The sequence below is a fragment of the Bactrocera latifrons genome, unplaced genomic scaffold, assembly GCF_001853355.1.
Source record: "Bactrocera latifrons isolate USDA-ARS-PBARC rearing strain unplaced genomic scaffold, ASM185335v1 scaffold_0, whole genome shotgun sequence".
Taxonomy (NCBI): Eukaryota; Metazoa; Arthropoda; class Insecta; order Diptera; family Tephritidae; genus Bactrocera; species Bactrocera latifrons.
Window position 1 is genome coordinate 1,350,706 of NW_017534406.1, and position 18,129 is coordinate 1,368,834.

Sequence of the window (18,129 nt, forward strand, 5' to 3'; positions counted from 1 at the left end):
CGAGGAACCAGAAGTTGCTGAGTGCTTCTAACATGAGGATTGGAGCGGAATGAAGGTTAGGAGGACTGATCATATTGGGAGTGTGTTGCCTGTTTGAGTCGTTAGATGGCAACTCGACTAGAATGGCGACGTTGTGTCCCAACTAAAGGCAGAATGCAGAGCTGTAGAGGCTGTTGTCACAGTAGTAAATTGACAGCCTGGGTCACGTAATTTGTACTCTACTCCAGGCCTAGTATTAAGGCCTGAAGAGCACTAAAGACATCTCGTCAATTTTATTCCAATCGAACTGAAATTTTTACACAATTTTCATCAAAGATATGAAACAAAAAAATATTTATTTAAAAAAAAAAATTATAAAGAAGATTTCAACATTAATCCTCCACAAGCGAACACTTAATTGGCAATATTTATTTTACCTAGCAATAACTTTCCTTGACTTGAGAAGAAATATAGTTAAGGATATTCAAAAATTTCTAAAAGCATTACAGATTCAGACTATTTACGTACATACGTTCAGCAGACATTCACACACAAATTATCTTCTTCTTGACATTATTTATTTATCACAACATAAAAATTGAATGCTAAGTCTTCATGTACTTCTCATTAATTAGTAAAATGAATCTGCACAACAAAATCGGCATGAAACCCAAAATTCGCACGTTGTTTATTCACCAGCTAAGGTCAATCGTAGACGATGATCATAATTATCTGCATAATTAGGTTATACTATTTGCGAAAAGACTAAAACAATTTTTGTGTATTTTTTCTTGTGAGAAACGCTCGCCACTTTATTTATTTTTAGAATAATGCGACTTCAATGTATCGACGTAAGATAACTTGAGCAACATTTGCTCAAATCGATTTTGCCACTTTCTTACCACACATTGCAGAACATGTTGAGATATTTAGTGGAAATAATGAAAGTTGAAAATCAGCAGCTCATCATATGGACCACAAAACGATATTTAGGATGCCTATAGGCGAAAAAATTTTAAAAAGTGGGCGTGTTCCCGCCCTCTAATAAATTTAATATACACACATATTTGATAGAACTATAACGGCCAAATTCTATGTGAAAATGCAAATATTATATGTGAAAATGGATGAAATCGAATGATAACCCTGCTCAATCTTCATATGTAAAAATTACTAACAGTGCGATAAATCAATAACTAAATACTTTAGAGACCTTAAATTTTACCTCCGAAATGGTATGAGAGGGATTAAATGTAGACGTCAAAATTGGACGATTGGCGTAGCTCTGCCACTTTTTGGGGAAATCAAATATCTCAAGACCGGCACGACCGATATCAATCAAATTTGGTATTTCTCTGATATTTTTATATTACCCACTGAAAATTGACAACATCAAATTATTAAATTCATTTGGAAAATGCAATTTGAAACTTTCGCTTTCGGGTATACAAATAAAGAATGAAATAATACATAGGTATATCGTGGGAACATTATGACTAAATATTGCGTAAATCGAATCAAAAATGTTGAAGCCTCTATGTATTAGATCTGTGAACCCAGTGCTCAGTTGACTTTTTGCCGTAAATATCGGTCAATCCAGCTTTTCGAAACTCTCGGTACCGGAAGATCGGCCAATATGGGAGTTATCTTAATAAAAATGAGAGAGAGAGTTTTTCTTATATTTGTGCTTAAAATGAATAAAATCGGGTAAAAACTCGCCCTAGACCCCAGATAACTAATTAGCCTTATGTACGTGATGGTACTTGCCTGACTTCAATCCTTGCAAGTTGCAAGAGTGTGGAAGGTTCGGTTATTACCGAAGTTAGCTCTTGCATATTTGATTTTAATTAGTTTGGGAAGTCCGGGTCTGCTCACAAAAAAAAGTAACAAAAAATGTTTGTTATAAGCGTTGCATAATGAAAATATCGGCCTTGTATTTATAAAAGTTAGAAATTCGTGGCCTTACATGGCATCATCGAAATKATATAGATTTCAACATACCAATTTTTCTTTACCAATCGGTATTTACACCTAATAATATAACCTACCTCTCTTCGCTTTAGCAGCCATTGAGAAATAACTTTTTTCGTAAAAAATTCAATCCAGTCTAAATAATTTTAATAATAATGGCTTTCAGGAGACAAGTAAGAACGGTAAATAGAGGCAACTTTTGTAATAATCACTGCTTTCAAATATTATCCCAAAATTCAGAGAGGCAACCCAAAGGCAGTTTTTACATAACGATAGGAATTTCCGTTTTCACTCAAAATATTTTTTGTTCTTGCAATATTAATGCGAATGTACAACGTCATTATTGACGCACATATATAAGTACATATGTATGTACATATGTAAGTATTTTTGTACATTTGTGATACATATTTTCCACCTGTCTAACGATATTATCTACATTACATAGTATTGTTAGTGACTTCATATCTTTGCTCTTTTGCGTTTTAGAAATTCGCATCAATTGCGCAGTCAATTATTTGTAAGCAGACTGACTAGTCGGTGGTACTACATATGGAGCACGTGAATGTGCATCAATGCAATATATGTATGTAGTACCGATGCACCAACAAAACAATATCGAGATCCGTAATATACTCATGTGATAACATGTGTGAGCAGGTATGTTTTATTAAGGTAGTTCTTATTTACAATTAACAACATTTCATGCCAACAGTAAGCTTTTTAGGCTTCGAATTTAGTTTTTTAAATATGTACATATGTATGTATKTATATAAATCCTGCATTTGGCAAATTAATTTTTTAGATCTGTATAGTGATGCGTGATAAAAATTGGCAAACTGAATATATGTATGTATATGTAATCTGTTTTGCCTAAATCTAATGCTTCCAATCAAAACCAATTAAATATGTAGGCAGAATCCCACACACACAGCTTAAAATCTTAAAGGATTGATAACAAGATACATGTTATCAGCAAGAGGAAAGATATCGTCTCATACTCGATGAGCATGTTTAAATCTAAAAAATATTTACAGCAAAACAAATGGTTTGGGCATTCTAGCGTAGGACGACCCAGAAAGAAGAAATCTACAGCAGCTGGTACGTATTGGCTATTGGAAATACTTTGAGCCATACAAAATTTGTAACAGTTAACAACGTACATATGTATATGAACTCGGATACGGAAAAAATAAATACATACATATGTTTATTTAGATATATTTCAGCATGCGGTATAAATAGCTAATAAATACATCTAATTGTACTACTTTTTATCTTTATTTAATGTATTTGAACCTACCTTTAGCACGGTACTTCGTTCTATTCGGATACCGCCAAATCGAGGCCATAACTGCATCTACTTCTTTCGCTCGGTGTCCGCAAATGTTAAGGAAGTGTAATTTTAAGTTGTTATTGTTGCTATCACTACATATGCTTTGCCAGTGTGAAATATGTATGCAAAAACATTCGACTTACAATCATTTAATTTATAATTGTTGAGTTTTATTTTACACTTTTTAACTTAATTATAAATTTGCTTTGATTCAACGGTAAATTTCCATATTTCACTGTAATAAACACTTTAACCAATATACTAAAAAAAAAACACACAACCGAAAACTGCATAGCCAATCGAGGCGTGTCATTTGTGTAGTATTCGATGCGGGCCATAAAATATGCCTGTTACATTTAAGTCAAATATTTTCTTTTACATATTTACGTACTATACTTTCACTTTTCTATCACATATTTTCTTCTTTTTTTTTTTATTCTTTCAAGGTATAGTGTAGAACTATATTTCGAGGCAACTTATCCCAAGTGAAGTTTTACTTATTAAAACTGCTTTATGTCTTTTCGATTTTTACCAATTCACTGTTATTATTAGCAGATGCCGTGCAATATATTGATAGAACAACTACAGAGTAAAAAAAACCAACATTGGAAAAATACAAATGAAGTGCATTTTAACCATATCTGATATTTTCACTTGCACATTCTCATGCTCACTTTGCGTATTGCTTGCATATTTCCCATCGCCTAGTATCTACACATTTCTACAATGCAACAATGTCTGGTGATGTACCAGAAGAGTCCACAATGAACAATTTACTGTAGCATCCACTACACTTCTATATTCATTCAGTAATGTGAAAACTATATAGTACTACAAAAACGAGAGCGCAACTGTGAAGGAACCGAAAGAAAGTCGTGTGGTAACATAGCAAGCACCTAATGCACCGTTTCACTTGCAACATGCCGCCCAGATGCCTGCATATGCAATGCTTTTCGCAGCTCGATATCTTCAAAGGCGGCAGCAATGATAGTATTGGAACTCGGTTTAGAGCAAATAAGATGGCAAATAGAAAAGTGAGGAAACTATGACTTATGTAGTATGTACATATGTATGTACGTATAGAAATATTATATGCACAATTTTGGAATAGGGGAAGTATATTGAATATGAACCTATGTAGTTTCGGAAGCGGTCGTGCCCTAAAAATATGTACATAAATAAATATATTAATACAATAATAAAATAAGCTAAAGTAAAGTTAATATTCTTTAATATTTAAAAAAGTATAAATGTTAAATTTCTTGGGCATAGCGAGTATTTTCTACTACTACATTGGTAAGGAACACTCGTAAAGGAACTTGACAAGGATATGAAGAAAGTATGGATTACTATAAAATCAGCAACAAAAATTAAAATGTATGTACATATGTATATCATTGACACTTCTGAATATTTGGTTGTTTTGCAAAATGGTTGATTGAACCTTGACAACTACTCGAGATACGAGGTCATTTACCACTTAGTTATAAACAGATCACATGTGCCATATGCATATCAACTTGTCATTAATATATTTGAAATAATATTTTTACACTTTTAACGACGAAGTATTATTTTTGTGAATGAGAAGTAGCTCATCTATAAATTTTTTGTGTTTTATTTTTTATTTTTGGTTCCCAATTTCTATTTTCAACTGACCCATCACTGAAAATATTTACATGTAAATAGAAAAGATGGCAACATCAGAATTTTTATAGCCAAACTCTCGCACGGTGTCCGGCATGGAATAAAATAGAGCGGACTCGCTTACTCACACTGCGAGTAAACTTTAGCCATTGATTTCTTTTGTTTCTATTCGCATGACAACGCCGACGTAAACGTTGTGTATGGCGCGACGCCGACCGCGTTTACTATATACACTTTAACACTACACCGGCAGTACCAGCATATTCCACGCTACAATATTCATTATATTTTCACTATTAAACAACACACTTGACTTTGCTGTATACTTAAATATCAAATTAACCGTTACCAATTTTTAATTCCTGTTGCAGAATATCTCCATTTAATTGTTTTACTTATGTTATTTACCCTTATTTGTTATTAAGAATAATAAACTAGTCCATGTCGCAGCAATGCACTACTCTTTATGATGACATGAGGCAGCATACACGACGTCTGCGACGGCGCGGGCGCTGCAATACCTAACGCCATCCACATTAACTTTTTCGATAACATTTTTACACTATATCGTCTTCTTTGGTGCGCTTCTATTTCCACTGTTTTATATACGCTTCAATCATCATATTTATTACCTCTCTTCCTTCTTTACTCATATTGCACTTTATCACTCAAAATACTATTAAAATATTGAAATACTCATAGCCACCACTTTTAATAACTATGAAATTTTAATACATCACATTGATTTAACATCTTGCCATTCTTACTGTACACTACTCGCGGTTTCTATATACAATAATTTTGCGCATTATTTTTTATTCCATTTTACTTTTTTCGGAATAGTGTAATTTTTCAATGCCTCACGAAATCGCTCGGTATGGATCGACAGACACACTCGTTCCACTCACTCGCTAGTTTCCATACGCTTTTCATGTTTCAACATGGAAATTTATATATTCCTTATATTTACTGAACTCACCGATAAACTTTTGCTCATCACTTTAACAAAAATAAAATACACCAGATTCTTATTTCGCATTAATTTAATTAGAAACAAAAGTAAAATAATACACAACGTTTTCTTTTTCTCGGTACGCTCAGAAGGTCTTTGCTAATAGTGTTCTTTTTGACATTTATTGGTCATTGCCTGACGTTTCCCACACCAATAAAGCCAGACTAGTAACAAAAAATTACCTTCATTTTAGTAATCGTTAGACTTATCGATAAATAAAATTTTATAAGTTACAAAATAACTAAAAACTTATTCGTTAAAAATAACTTGTTTTAATTAAAAGTCTTAATACAATAGTATGAAATATGTAAATGATAATTTACATAGCATAACATCTTTCATTCAATTGTTTAACCACAGCTTGTGAGAACTGCTAATTCAGTCCTTAATGTTGAAATAATTTATGCTATACACTCGCTTATAGTCATTAATATAATTGATAGATAAAGTTCAAGGCAGTTATCGTATCAGATAATGGCTTATGCTGGTGTCTATATATAAAGTTAAAGTTAGAGGATAATTTTAATTCAAAAACAAATAAAGAAAATTTATTGCGAACGGCTTATTGACTTATTGTGAATAGAAAGCAAATGAGTATAAAAGTTGCGTTTTCGGATGTCAAAACAAAATAGAAAAAATAAAATCGAACGATTTCAAGGCGAGGTCTATTCGTAATTTATTGTAGTTTGTGGAATTTTGTATTGCGTCGGAAAGTGCATAAAAAGTGGAAACAATGGTGTCGAATTAATATGTTGCTGAGGTATGGATGAATTTAATTTTGCACAGCCTGCTCCTGCGGCAATTGGGGAGCCTGCTATATTAACACGTAATATAGTCCTCCAAAAATATGTGATTGCATTACGCCATTTTCGTAATATAGCTGAAAAGTCATTCCGTGTACGCCCGCTTTATTTTGATAACTATCTACTATGGCAATACTTTCAACAACGCAGCACATTGGATGATGACGATGATTTGAATATACGGAATTACTCAAACCTATCATCTCTAGCATTTCTCAAATTGGAAGTGCTCAGCCAAATCTTGGATCGGCGGCGCCAAATATTATATTGGATATTTTATCTTTTGCTTGTTTCGCTGTGCGTTTTTGCTTATCGACATCGTAATGACACATCGTCGGATAGTTTAACGTCTGCAGGACATGATGTTCATTCTTTTATCTATCCCAGTATGCGCATGTGGCGTCGCATAACACTGCCATTAATTCAACGTTTTCCACGACTCACAGAACTATATGATGAGGCGTGTTTAATGCAAAATCCATTTTTCCAAGGTGTCGATGCCCTTAGCTGCGATCCTTGTTCAACAGTACAGAGTGTACTCGATTTGACTTCGGAAATGGAGCGAAGTATTGATGTTTACAACGATAATCAAGAAGAGAACAGCAGTCGCGATAATTCAAATCGAGAAATGCCAAATGAAATTGTGCCTTTTGTATTTAAAGTAAGTAGAAACGATTAGCAGATTGACCTATACTATATTCAATAAATTATATGTCGATTTCTTCATTATAGATAAACCAAAATCCCATTCAACTGCAGGATTTCTACAATCTCTACATAAGCAATCATGCAACATTTCATCGCGATGCGTACCGTGTGCAATCGACAAATCGCGAAGTTACAAACCTAGAAGAGCTTTTCAATAAATACAATCATACGGAGAGCAAAGAAATGTCTACGCAAATGGTTGAGGCGCATAATTTGTGGCGTTGCAACCGTATGCTACCTGCACGTCTGTTGCGCAAACTTTTCACCAGTCCAGCAATACATCTGCCGCGCACCGGGATCGCGCTAGAGCGATACATGACCATCGACACAACACAAGCGCCGACCTATACTTTGCCTGATACGCAGTGTGCAAATGTATTTGTACAACAAGCGCTCGGCACTAGATACATCTTCCTGCGCCCGACAAGTGAATGTCGGCATCGTTGTCGCACATTGTCAATACGCTTACCGCAATCTTTCGTGCGTAAGTATACGTAAACAAAGAAACGACCGCACTACTTCAATGTTTATCTGATATTTACTTTATTTTCAGTAAGCTACAATTGGCTATATTGGAAACCAATTTCTGCGCCCGATCCTGTAGCCGATTCATTTTCAATTACATTAATTGGGTCTTATTGTTAAGGTCGGATAATATATTTTATTTTAGATATTTTGTTTACGACTAAACATTGCAGGTCGAAATCATCATACATTTTTTATATACAGACAAAACATATATGTATATAAGGATAAACTCGTACGCATATCCAAATGTTGGTTTACGACGTTTACAGCCGACCATTCTATTTTGCGCCAACATAACTCATCGCATAGTAATATGATTAATAGTGAACAAACCGAACATATATTACTCACGACACATTTCTCTTTCTATTATTTAAACCCTCCTAACTAAAAATTTTTAATAATGGCGTATTTGGTGTATAACCTAAAAGTAAAATAACAGAACACCCTTTGCAATCTAGCAATTAACCAAATATTTCTTTTGAAATATTTAAAATATATTACCACACAAATATTACAACCACACAAAAGGCGAACGACTATTTTTCTAAAATAAAATGGGTGGAAATATTTTAATAATTCCTTTGAAACTCTGTCAATAAAAGTTCGATTTTCTTTGGTCGCATGAATGTGTTCAATAAGATTTAAAAAAAATATGCTCAATTAATCTTAAAAGAATTGTGTGCCAAAAACTTTCATTTACGTCTCGTCAAATATAACTTTGTGTAGCATCGATTAATTACCACTAAAGTTGTTTATTGATCTTTATACCGAGAATATGCGAAATTCCAAAACAAAAACCAATGCTAGTCCATACTTTACTTGCATTTAATTGACCGAATTTTATTTTACAGGTTTTTACGTTTAGGTTCACCTTTCTTTCAGTTGACGTTGACTTTGTATTGCATTTATACCTGATAAGTTTCCTTTTACAAAATTTTGTATTAATTTTTTTTTTAGATTTAATTTGTAATAAAAAATAAGTTTTGTTTTATAATGAATTCTTCTATTAAACAATAATCAATTGTTTTTGTATTGTGTGTGAAAAAATAGGTTATTACTTCCTAACTAAAAATTTCCATATAATGGAGTTAAACTATACATTTATATGCTTTTAGTTACCCTTAGACATACATATGTACATACATAAGTACAATAATCAAAAGAAGCCTAATAAAATTCAACAAAAGTACTGTTGGAAAATTGTTATGATTTTCAATAATAATGGAAACAAGAAAAAAACTTCTTGCATACTCTTCAGAAATACAAGAGACTCCATAGAGCAACTCGATTTTGATCGGTCAGTTTGTATGACAGCAGTCTATTCTGGATAAGTAGTAGTAACCTGCTAAAATACCCAGAACGAAGTTGTGTTAGGACTTCTTTCACGCGGCAAATCGAGCTCTTCTTCATCGATGAGAGCCTCACTGTGCAGATGTTCGATCGGAGACATCCTGTTTTAGTCCAAATTTCGCATCTGACTCCGGCCTGAGCGGTGTAATTGAAAGCCGGCCGGCCGATTACTTTGTATGATGACAACAACATCTTTTACACCAAGTGCCGCCAGCCAGTCGAGACTCCTGCTACTCTTTACCTTTTGGTAATAGCGGGGGTGTGCTGTGTACAGACTGACCAATTTAACCTAAAATGTCGGAATTTTGACATCATCGACGGAAATATTAAGGACCAGTCTGTATTCCTTCTCCCAGCTCATGAATGGATTTGGATCGGCAAGCAAGTAACTCAGTTTATCTATTGAACATTTATACATATGTACCTATATACATATATGCATGTGTATTTTACATACATATATATATATATGGGATGTCCGACGTTTCCATTTGGGTGTTAGAAACTTATTGGCTAACTTTATATACCCTGTTCAGGGAATGAACCATTTTTTTTTTTTTGGTTTCATAAACGACAGTTGTAACTACTATGGTTTAAAAGTCCTTTCTCTGTAAAAATAAATAGTTTAAATACCGAAAATATAACACAAATTCAGTTATCGATCGCTTAAAACTCGATTACTAATTTGTTGATTAAAATAATTGCTCAACACTATTGGTATGTGTTAAATGTTTTTTCCCATCTGGCAAGGTTGTTGTAGCGACAAGTTTGTATTGTTTTTCGTGCTGTCAGTAGTTTTATTACTAATAGTAAGCCATTTTTAAGGTTTAAATAAGTCTCAATTAAAAAGTTATGTCGTTATTAACAAAGAATAATGCAAATCAGCACTGCCGTACTTGTTTAAAAAGGCTCGGTGCTAATACAGACTGTTTTTCTGGTAATGTTGATCAAGACGATATACCGGATAGCAAGGAGCTGCAATTTAACATTTATAGCGATCCTGAGCTGCAACAACTCATATATATGTATATAGATGGTCCCAGCAGAAGTAACACGGCAAATGTTGTTGATAATGAATTGCCAGCACACATATGCCTCGCTTGCTACAGTTTGCTCAACAACTTTGCATTATTCCGTAAAAGGGCTCAACAGAACGCCGAAAAATTACGCACTGTTCTTAATTGTAGTAGTGGCATGATAAAAGTTGAAATCAACTATGACGAAGATGAAAATCAATTTATGGAAAAAAGAGAACGTGTGGAAAACTTGGTTCAGGATTGCAAATTGCAAGTAAGTTTATGAAATGTGTTATTTAATTAACTGGTAATTTCACACATTATATATAGTTTAGGGATGCGCTTATGGAAGACGAGCAAGTTTTTTTCGATACATCGGTAGCAAACTTAGCAGACACAGAACTAAATGATGAGATGGCAGATCCTTTTGCACCTGCATTGCAAACGGCTGTCGATTGTGACAGTAAAACAGTTGCTGGAAAGGAGGACGACATTAAGAAAGAAGAGCCTACATTAGATAACAACGAAAAGTATAAATGTACACACTGCACACAGACGTATGCTTTCAATTCAGAATTGCAAGCACATATGCGGGAAGCGCACGATAATAAGTTGCCGTTTACGTGTAGTCATTGCGACAAAGCCTACAGATATATTCGCAGTCTACAGGAACATATGAAGCAAAAACATCAAACAGTACTAAATCCAGACGCCCAGTTTAAGTGCAATGTGTGCCCAAAGGCATTCACAACAGATTTGTCACTAAAAAAACATATGTGTTTTCATATTAAAGAAGATATGTCTCGTGTTTGTGGAATTTGTGGTAAACGATTTCCGGTAAAAAATTTGCTAGTGGATCATTTACGCACACATTCGACAGATGGCAGAATACCTTGTGGTCAGTGCGATAAAAGTTTTATGTGGTATCAAGATCTATTGAATCATGAACTTTCGGCACATCTGAAAGAGAAACCGTTTCCCTGTAAACTTTGTGATAAATCATTTCAAACGCAAAAGTCTCTACGCTTCCACAATTACAGACATTCTGGAGAAAAACCATACCTTTGTGACGTTTGTGGAAAGGACTTCCGTCAACCAACGGCTATGAAACAACACCGGCTGAAACATTTTAAAGATGATACGGTTGAAAAAAAGCTAGATGCTTGATTTTATAAGTATATATGTTGTAATCTCTAAAAGTATTTTAATCCTAGAAAATGATGTAATGAAGCGCATCAATATTTTAATAATTTTATGCTACATAGTAAGTATATATAGGGAATTTTAAGTTTCTACCATTTTAGTTACATTATAATGCGTTGGATTTAATAAAAATTTCCTTGCTAAAATTACGTTGTTGTTGTCTAATTAATTTTCTGTATGTGTTCGGCGTTAATATTGTTTGGTAATAGGGATAATAAGACAAACGTTGGTAGAGCTTCCGTTTCATTTGTATTATAATGTATGATTAGTGACGCTAACAGAATTGAAAGGATTATCGGTGACCACACTGATCCATCCCTTTCTTCCTGGCAAACATTTTTTAGTTTAAAAGGAACAAAAACAGAATGTGACTCAAGCTACACGGATACGGATTTGAAATAATACAAAATATTAAAATAGTTATTTTTTTTATTTGGTCACCTTAATTATTTTAATTTTAAAAGGATGCCAGATGATTTGAATTATTGTAAACTGATGAGTTCTTAACAAGAACCCGGTTGAGACGTAATGAAGAATTATAAAATAATTTAATTGCATTTGCAAGAATTTTATATTTAATATGTATTTCTGTTAATAATTGTAAATTAAATAAATGCATATATTTGTTAAAAACTTTTGCGGAACATACGACAATTTAGGCATGATTACTTTTTATTGTACTGCTGATCCGTTAAAAGCCTTGCAGCACTATTACGGTTTGTGCTGCTTTGGTAAATAAACAAAATATTTCCTTTAATATGGTGTAAAATGTTAATAATTGTAAAATGCCGGCACTATCAATAGAAAATGTAAAAGAGCATTGTCGAACGTGCTTAAAAAAATTTAAAAGAAAGAATATTAATTGTTCAATAAATTTAGAGGAGGAAGAACTACTACCCGACTGTAAAGATTTTTGTATTAGCATTGTAGGTATTGAGTTTATAAAACAATTTATCACTTCATGTATGGAAGGACAGTCGACTAATGAAGAATGGAAAACGATGTCTCAAGAATATCCACAATTTATGTGCATATATTGCTATAAGAAATTACAAGGTGTTGTGTCATTCAAAAAACAAGTGAGAAATAGTACACTGAGGTTGCAAGAGTTACTTAACCTAGGAGCAGCTAAATCTGAAATTGTTGAAAAACATCAGGAAATTGACAACAATTCTGGTGTAGAACAATCCACAACAGATATCTTTAATTTGTTGGTAAGGAAAGTAATAGCTCTAATTTATATAATTTTTTTAATGATGACCAAACTTTGTAGCTTAAAGATACCCTTATGGAAACGGAATCCGTTTTGATAAATGCTGAGAGTAATGAAGCAATAATTAGCAAAGAATTACCTGATCCAGATCCATTTGATAATGGTCCACCGGTTGATATTGCAAAAAAGGAAAATTTGAGCGATGATAATTGCGAAAGCACTAGTGAAGAACGGCATGATTTAAACGGGCAAGACTCCAACGAAGGAATATATGTACGAATTATAGATCATGACAAAGTAAACTTACAAAATAATATCAAATTATCGACTGCAGTGGAAGGTAAAGCTCAGGAAAACCAACACAGCGATTGTAGTTTGGAAATAAAAAAGTATCCTACCCGCTCGCGTAAAAAACGTTCTCCACCCATTGAAAATACTAATACTGAAAAAACAACTGACAATAAAACAAAAAGTAGAAAAGTGGGGAAAGTTGGTGGGCGCATTCAATTAGGTCTAGGCCTAGATATATCGACGAAACGTCGTAATAAAGGAACTAAGAACAGTTTCAAATGCGTACAATGTAGTCACAGCTTTGCACACAAAATAACACTGGATGCTCATATACGCAAAGTACATGAAGGAAATAAGCGTCCATTTCAATGTGATCGTTGCGAAAAATCGTACACATTTATTGGTGGACTTTATACGCACATCAAGGAAATACACGATGCTCAGGTTAGATCGTATGCTTGTGACATTCCAGGATGTGAACGTATATATACCAGTTTTATAGCAATGCAAAAACATAAACGTTTAAAACACTCTGATACATCGTGTTTAACCAAGTACGTGTGTGAAAAATGTGGTGCGACCTTTAATCAATCGGGTAATCTTAAATACCATCGGCGTGCAAAACATCCTACGGAAGCAGAACAAGTTGAAAAAGAGCAAATGAAAGAGCGTTTTGAATGTGATGTCTGCAAAAAACTCTTTTATTCCCGTTACACGCTGAAATACCATACCCTGCAGCTGCATACCAACGAGACGAAATATGAATGTAACATTTGCGGTCGACGAATGGCAAAGAAATTTATGCTTGTCCAACATATGCTAGTGCATTCTAATGACAAAATGCCATGCGAACACTGTGGTAAACAATTTATACGGAAATTTGAATTGGAGGCCCATGTAAAAGCGGTGCATATGAAATTGAAACCGTTTGAATGTCAGTATTGTTCCGAATGTTTTGCTTCGCGGAAAACGCTACGCCATCATGAATACATACATACAGGAGAGAAACCCTATGTTTGTGATGTCTGTGGACAAGCATATCGACAACAAACCTCCTTAAAAAGCCATCGAAAATCACATGAAAAATTCGTTGCGGAATCAAAGTCAATGAATGTTAATCAGGAATTAATTAATTCATTTTTGATACCACAGGCTCCTCCACATTGCTCGTAAGTAAAGACGAGTATAACAAATATGAGTAGTGTGGTCAACGGATGCGGAGGGGAGTAATTAGTATACAAACACTACTAACCTAATTATATTGTAGTTGGTAGTGTAATGCAATACAGCTAAACAAGTGCAATACTAATCAAATAACTGCTGTAAATGCATACCACGTTTTGTTATGTATGTATGRAATATTTTCATTATTTTAAGTATTTGTATGTAGAAATTAATTAGAAATACTATTTAAAAATTGTTTAGCAACATTTTAAAAAAAAGTTGGGGTTTGCTAAAAGAAATGCTCAAAATGTACTTTATTGTCACTTCATAACCATAACATTCACTAAGAGACTTTTCCATCTACTGTTTGATTTGATTTTTCTGGTGGAGATGACTTAACATCTAACTTTTGTGCATTTGTAGCGCCAATTTCCCGTTCTATATATGTATTTAAATCATCTAATGGTTTGTAGTACATATGAACCAATTGTGAGCCAGCCATCATAGACAACATCGCCGCTGAGAGAAATTTCATATATTGTCCCCAAGAAACACCAGCAGGCATCTTTACAAATTTTTAACTACGATCGTTTACACTTAAGCTACTTCTTTAGTTGGTGTTTGAACTTGTCCTTGTGTTATTTGCAATTTTTCTTCAACAAAATTCTTGGCTTGGCGTTTTTTAAATGTGTGATCTGCAAATTTTAAAAACTGTAAATTCTGTTATTGCGCTCTATCTAGCTTACAAAAGTTAGTTTCGCCAACTGTCCAGTTGATCATCGAAAATTCTAAAGCAGCACCGAGAACAAAGAATAATGGCAAAAATCTATAGATGCCTAATTGCTGCTTGCCAGGCCACTTGTCCAAAATACGTCTAATGCTGTTACTGTAAAAAGGCATGTCTGTAAAACATAGAATGTAATTATGTAATGCTTTAGTTGTATGTGAATATACAATTTCCAAAATTTGTCAGATTTGTTGTATCCAAATGAATTTAAAATCTACTTACTTAATTCAACATGTTATTAATATTTATTTTTCATTTAGCTGGAACTGAATAATTTTGATTTGGAATATACCAATTCTCACGACTAAGCATAAACAGCTGATTGTTGTTATTACATTTGACAGTACTCTCTTCGTTTCCAAATCGCGCGAACGAATGAAAATTACGATGCCATTATTCACTGTGCGAACAAATGATATTTATTTCGTTCGGGCAGAATTACATAAAATTGTGAATTTTGTTAAATAAAAAAAAATAATAATTGTTATTAATTTTTAAAATTTATTTAAGTTAACTAACTTTGTTTTTAATATTAGTTTTAGAAATTTTATTAAAAAAGCTTCGAATTATTTCGACATGTTAACACTCGTAATGCCTAACCTTGTTGCATGGCACTTTAAAAACAAACAAGCGCCATTGATTGTTATTGCAAAATTCCTTCACAGTAGGTAAATCGTGTGCTTCTAATTGATTAGCAAAAATGTCTATAAAAGATGAAACTGTTATTCCTAGCGATGAAAGGAATGTTGAGATAAAGGCTAGAGTTGGCAGTGATGAAGAATTTCAGCGGCGAGTTCAAGTAGCGCGCGAACTGACGAAATCAACCGGCGAATTACTGGTGCAGAAGGATGTGTTCTTCAATATTTTAGACGATAGTAAAGGTGGTAGATTTAAACTACGCTACCTACAGCCACCTACTCCTTCACAACTTATATACTATGTACGACCCAATAAGACCGGACCAAAACTGTCGACATTTAATAGAATAGATGTAGATGATCCCGCATTGCTGGAGAAGATTTTGGCCCAAAGTAATGGAGTGAAAGGAACTTTGGAAAAGGAGAGATACTTATTTCTACATGATCAAACTCGTATACATATGGATAAAGTGAAACATTTGGGAAATTTTATGGAATTCGAAGTATGCCTACGACCGGATCAAACAGTGGAGGAGGGACAAAAAATAGCTGGTGAATTGATGAAGGTGTTTAATATACGCGAGGCAGACTTGATGACTGGTGCATACTTTGATGAACTTAATTAGATGGAAATATAAAACACTATGTATTTGAAATATTCTTGCGATTTATTTACCTTATGTTACTGGTTATATTGTATGTTTGTAACAATATACTCTTAAGCACTTATACTAAGCATATTGTCAAATTTGATTTAATAAATATATACATAAATGCAAAAGTAAAATGTTTTGTATTATTCTTGTTTCATAATTACTACATAAGAAGTATTTTAAAGAAGACCTCAGTTTTGCTGTGCATTTTGTGTATGGATGTACATAGAATGTATGCTGTTTGTATGATTATTATGCTATAAATCCCTTCACAAATACAAACGATTTCATACAATAGCTTAATCGGTCAGTTTGTATGTTGTTCTTGTTGTTTTAACGGTTATCAGTCCGATTAGGATGGTGGGGGTTATCAGTGTTGTCGTCGACGTCATCTAACGGGAGGCCTAGGAAACGTGCTGTTTCGATGGGGTTGGACCAAAGGTCATTTCCCACGACAGCCGGCTCTACGTACCGGAATTGACTCGGATTTTATCCGACCAGGGGCTATTTTTTCCGGCGATCTAACCCCGTTTGGATCGATGAGTGTCAGTTTGTATGTCATGCTATAGTGGTCCCATATCGGCTGTTCTAATAGTTGATCTTCTTAGGGAGAAAAGGACGTGTGCAGATCGAAATTTCAAAAACTGAAAGACTAATTCAGCTACATACTTATGTATATGCAAACAAACGGACATGGCTAAATTTACTCCGCTCTAATCTAATGATGATCTGTTCACCGGTGGTGGGCTTTCACATGGAGATCATCTCGTGAACTCGACCAGCGGGTTGACGCAACTGGAACGAACCCAGGTTTTATATCCATCCAAGGACTGTCAGACTGGCAGCATTCCTCCAAATTACTTCAGGAATGTTTGCTGCTGCTACAACAACAATAACTCTTGATATTGATCTGAAATCTCCACTTCCCTACACATAATTTTCTTTTAGGCGATTTTTGGATATCTCACCGCTTAATGTTGTTTTCAAGCTCCTCGAGAGTTTCTGGCTTATTGGTGTAAGCCTGTTATTTAGCATACCCCCGGAAAAAATAATCTAGAGGCATTAAATCGCCAAAACTGTCCATGAAATATGAGGCGGCGCACTGTCTTTTTGGGAAAAGAGACGAAGTCCGCGTCGATTTCCTCAAGTTCGGTCAACATCATATTATGACGCTATCTATTTATGGAAACGGCATTTTCTGCTTCCCTTCGAAAGAAATAAGGCCCGATGATGACGGCTAGGGCTGGCATTATTCGCGAACCGATTTCAAAAATTTACGGGATTAAACCAATGTCATATGTTGAGTTAATTTCGCTAAGATATCTTCCATATTAATCGATTCAAAGATTAGATTAGATTAGATTGATAGATTAGGAATGTACCGCGACCTTAGGCCGATTGTGCCTCTCCTAAATCATAAAGCAATAGCGAGGCGATGCGATTCAAAAGATATGAAGTAAACCAGAGGTCCGAAAATCATTATATGAGATAAAACTAAGAGTGGCATTGATTCGAAATTCGAATATCTACAATAGGTATAGGGGGGGTAAGAAGAATTATTTTATAATTTTTGACACAAAGGCACATTAATACCAGAAAACTATTCTCTTCGACTTTCAATAAGAGATCTCAAAGATTGACCAATATTTTCGGCAACATCAGTCTGGGGTCTACATATGTACATACATATATATACGGCAAACTGGGGGCTTAAAAAGTTATGGCGCTATTTCGATAATTCTTAAACGTAAGATGACAAACCTTAAAGACTATAAAATAAAATAAAGTTGAATTCTTTGTTCATCCAGCGCATTCTTTGGACTTTGC

At 34.1% G+C, this 18,129-nt stretch overlaps 7 protein-coding genes across 15 annotated transcripts in view; 4 read left to right on the plus strand and 3 right to left on the minus strand.

The window, feature by feature from the left end:
* The window catches only part of LOC108978818 (rapamycin-insensitive companion of mTOR), a 265,251-nt gene that overhangs the window by 40,184 nt on the left and 206,938 nt on the right, over positions 1-18,129 (minus strand). For 2 of the 8 annotated variants that reach the window (XM_018927268.1, XM_018949556.1), the window contains exon 1: positions 3,254-4,402. The exons of 2 other annotated variants lie outside the window; for them this stretch is intronic. In XM_018927268.1, coding sequence (XP_018782813.1) covers positions 3,254-3,302 — 49 coding nt within the window. In that variant the 5' untranslated portion in view covers positions 3,303-4,402. Of the gene's footprint in view, positions 1-3,253; positions 4,403-5,282; positions 5,372-5,565; positions 5,877-5,912; positions 6,028-18,129 lie in introns of those variants that run through there. 4 more of the 8 variants (XM_018949400.1, XM_018949474.1, XM_018927104.1 and 1 more) reach the window with 4 other exon arrangements.
* LOC108965829 lies at positions 6,522-8,301 on the plus strand. 2 transcript variants are annotated; one of them, XM_018928513.1, is made up of 4 exons: positions 6,522-7,409; positions 7,481-7,940; positions 8,010-8,102; positions 8,155-8,301. In XM_018928513.1, the coding sequence occupies exons 1-3, from the start codon at positions 6,708-6,710 to the stop codon at positions 8,099-8,101; spliced, it is 1,254 nt and encodes a 417-aa protein (XP_018784058.1). In that variant the 5' UTR covers positions 6,522-6,707; the 3' UTR covers position 8,102; positions 8,155-8,301. The 2 variants fall into 2 exon arrangements, with proteins under 2 accessions (XP_018784058.1, XP_018784135.1); XM_018928590.1 differs by having other exon boundaries at positions 8,186-8,301.
* Positions 10,075-11,634, plus strand: LOC108965760 (zinc finger protein 660-like). Its single transcript, XM_018928400.1, has 2 exons — positions 10,075-10,627; positions 10,684-11,634. Exons 1-2 carry the CDS (start codon positions 10,190-10,192, stop codon positions 11,518-11,520), a joined length of 1,275 nt encoding a protein of 424 aa, XP_018783945.1. The 5' UTR covers positions 10,075-10,189; the 3' UTR covers positions 11,521-11,634.
* On the plus strand, positions 12,277-15,506 carry LOC108965288 (zinc finger and SCAN domain-containing protein 12-like). The gene is made up of 3 exons (XM_018927630.1): positions 12,277-12,770; positions 12,830-14,229; positions 15,272-15,506. The coding sequence occupies exons 1-3, from the start codon at positions 12,342-12,344 to the stop codon at positions 15,279-15,281; spliced, it is 1,839 nt and encodes a 612-aa protein (XP_018783175.1). The 5' UTR covers positions 12,277-12,341; the 3' UTR covers positions 15,282-15,506.
* LOC108966503 lies at positions 14,510-14,811 on the minus strand. Its single transcript, XM_018929473.1, has one exon. It carries the CDS (start codon positions 14,787-14,789, stop codon positions 14,568-14,570), a length of 222 nt encoding a protein of 73 aa, XP_018785018.1. The 5' UTR covers positions 14,790-14,811; the 3' UTR covers positions 14,510-14,567.
* On the minus strand, positions 14,802-15,327 carry LOC108966422 (small integral membrane protein 4). Its single transcript, XM_018929360.1, has 3 exons — positions 15,234-15,327; positions 14,971-15,126; positions 14,802-14,919 (listed from the first exon to the last, which is right to left on the minus strand). Exons 2-3 carry the CDS (start codon positions 15,122-15,124, stop codon positions 14,822-14,824), a joined length of 252 nt encoding a protein of 83 aa, XP_018784905.1. The 5' UTR covers positions 15,125-15,126; positions 15,234-15,327; the 3' UTR covers positions 14,802-14,821.
* LOC108966275 lies at positions 15,544-16,401 on the plus strand. The gene has a single exon (XM_018929110.1). The coding sequence runs from the start codon at positions 15,712-15,714 to the stop codon at positions 16,273-16,275; it is 564 nt and encodes a 187-aa protein (XP_018784655.1). The 5' UTR covers positions 15,544-15,711; the 3' UTR covers positions 16,276-16,401.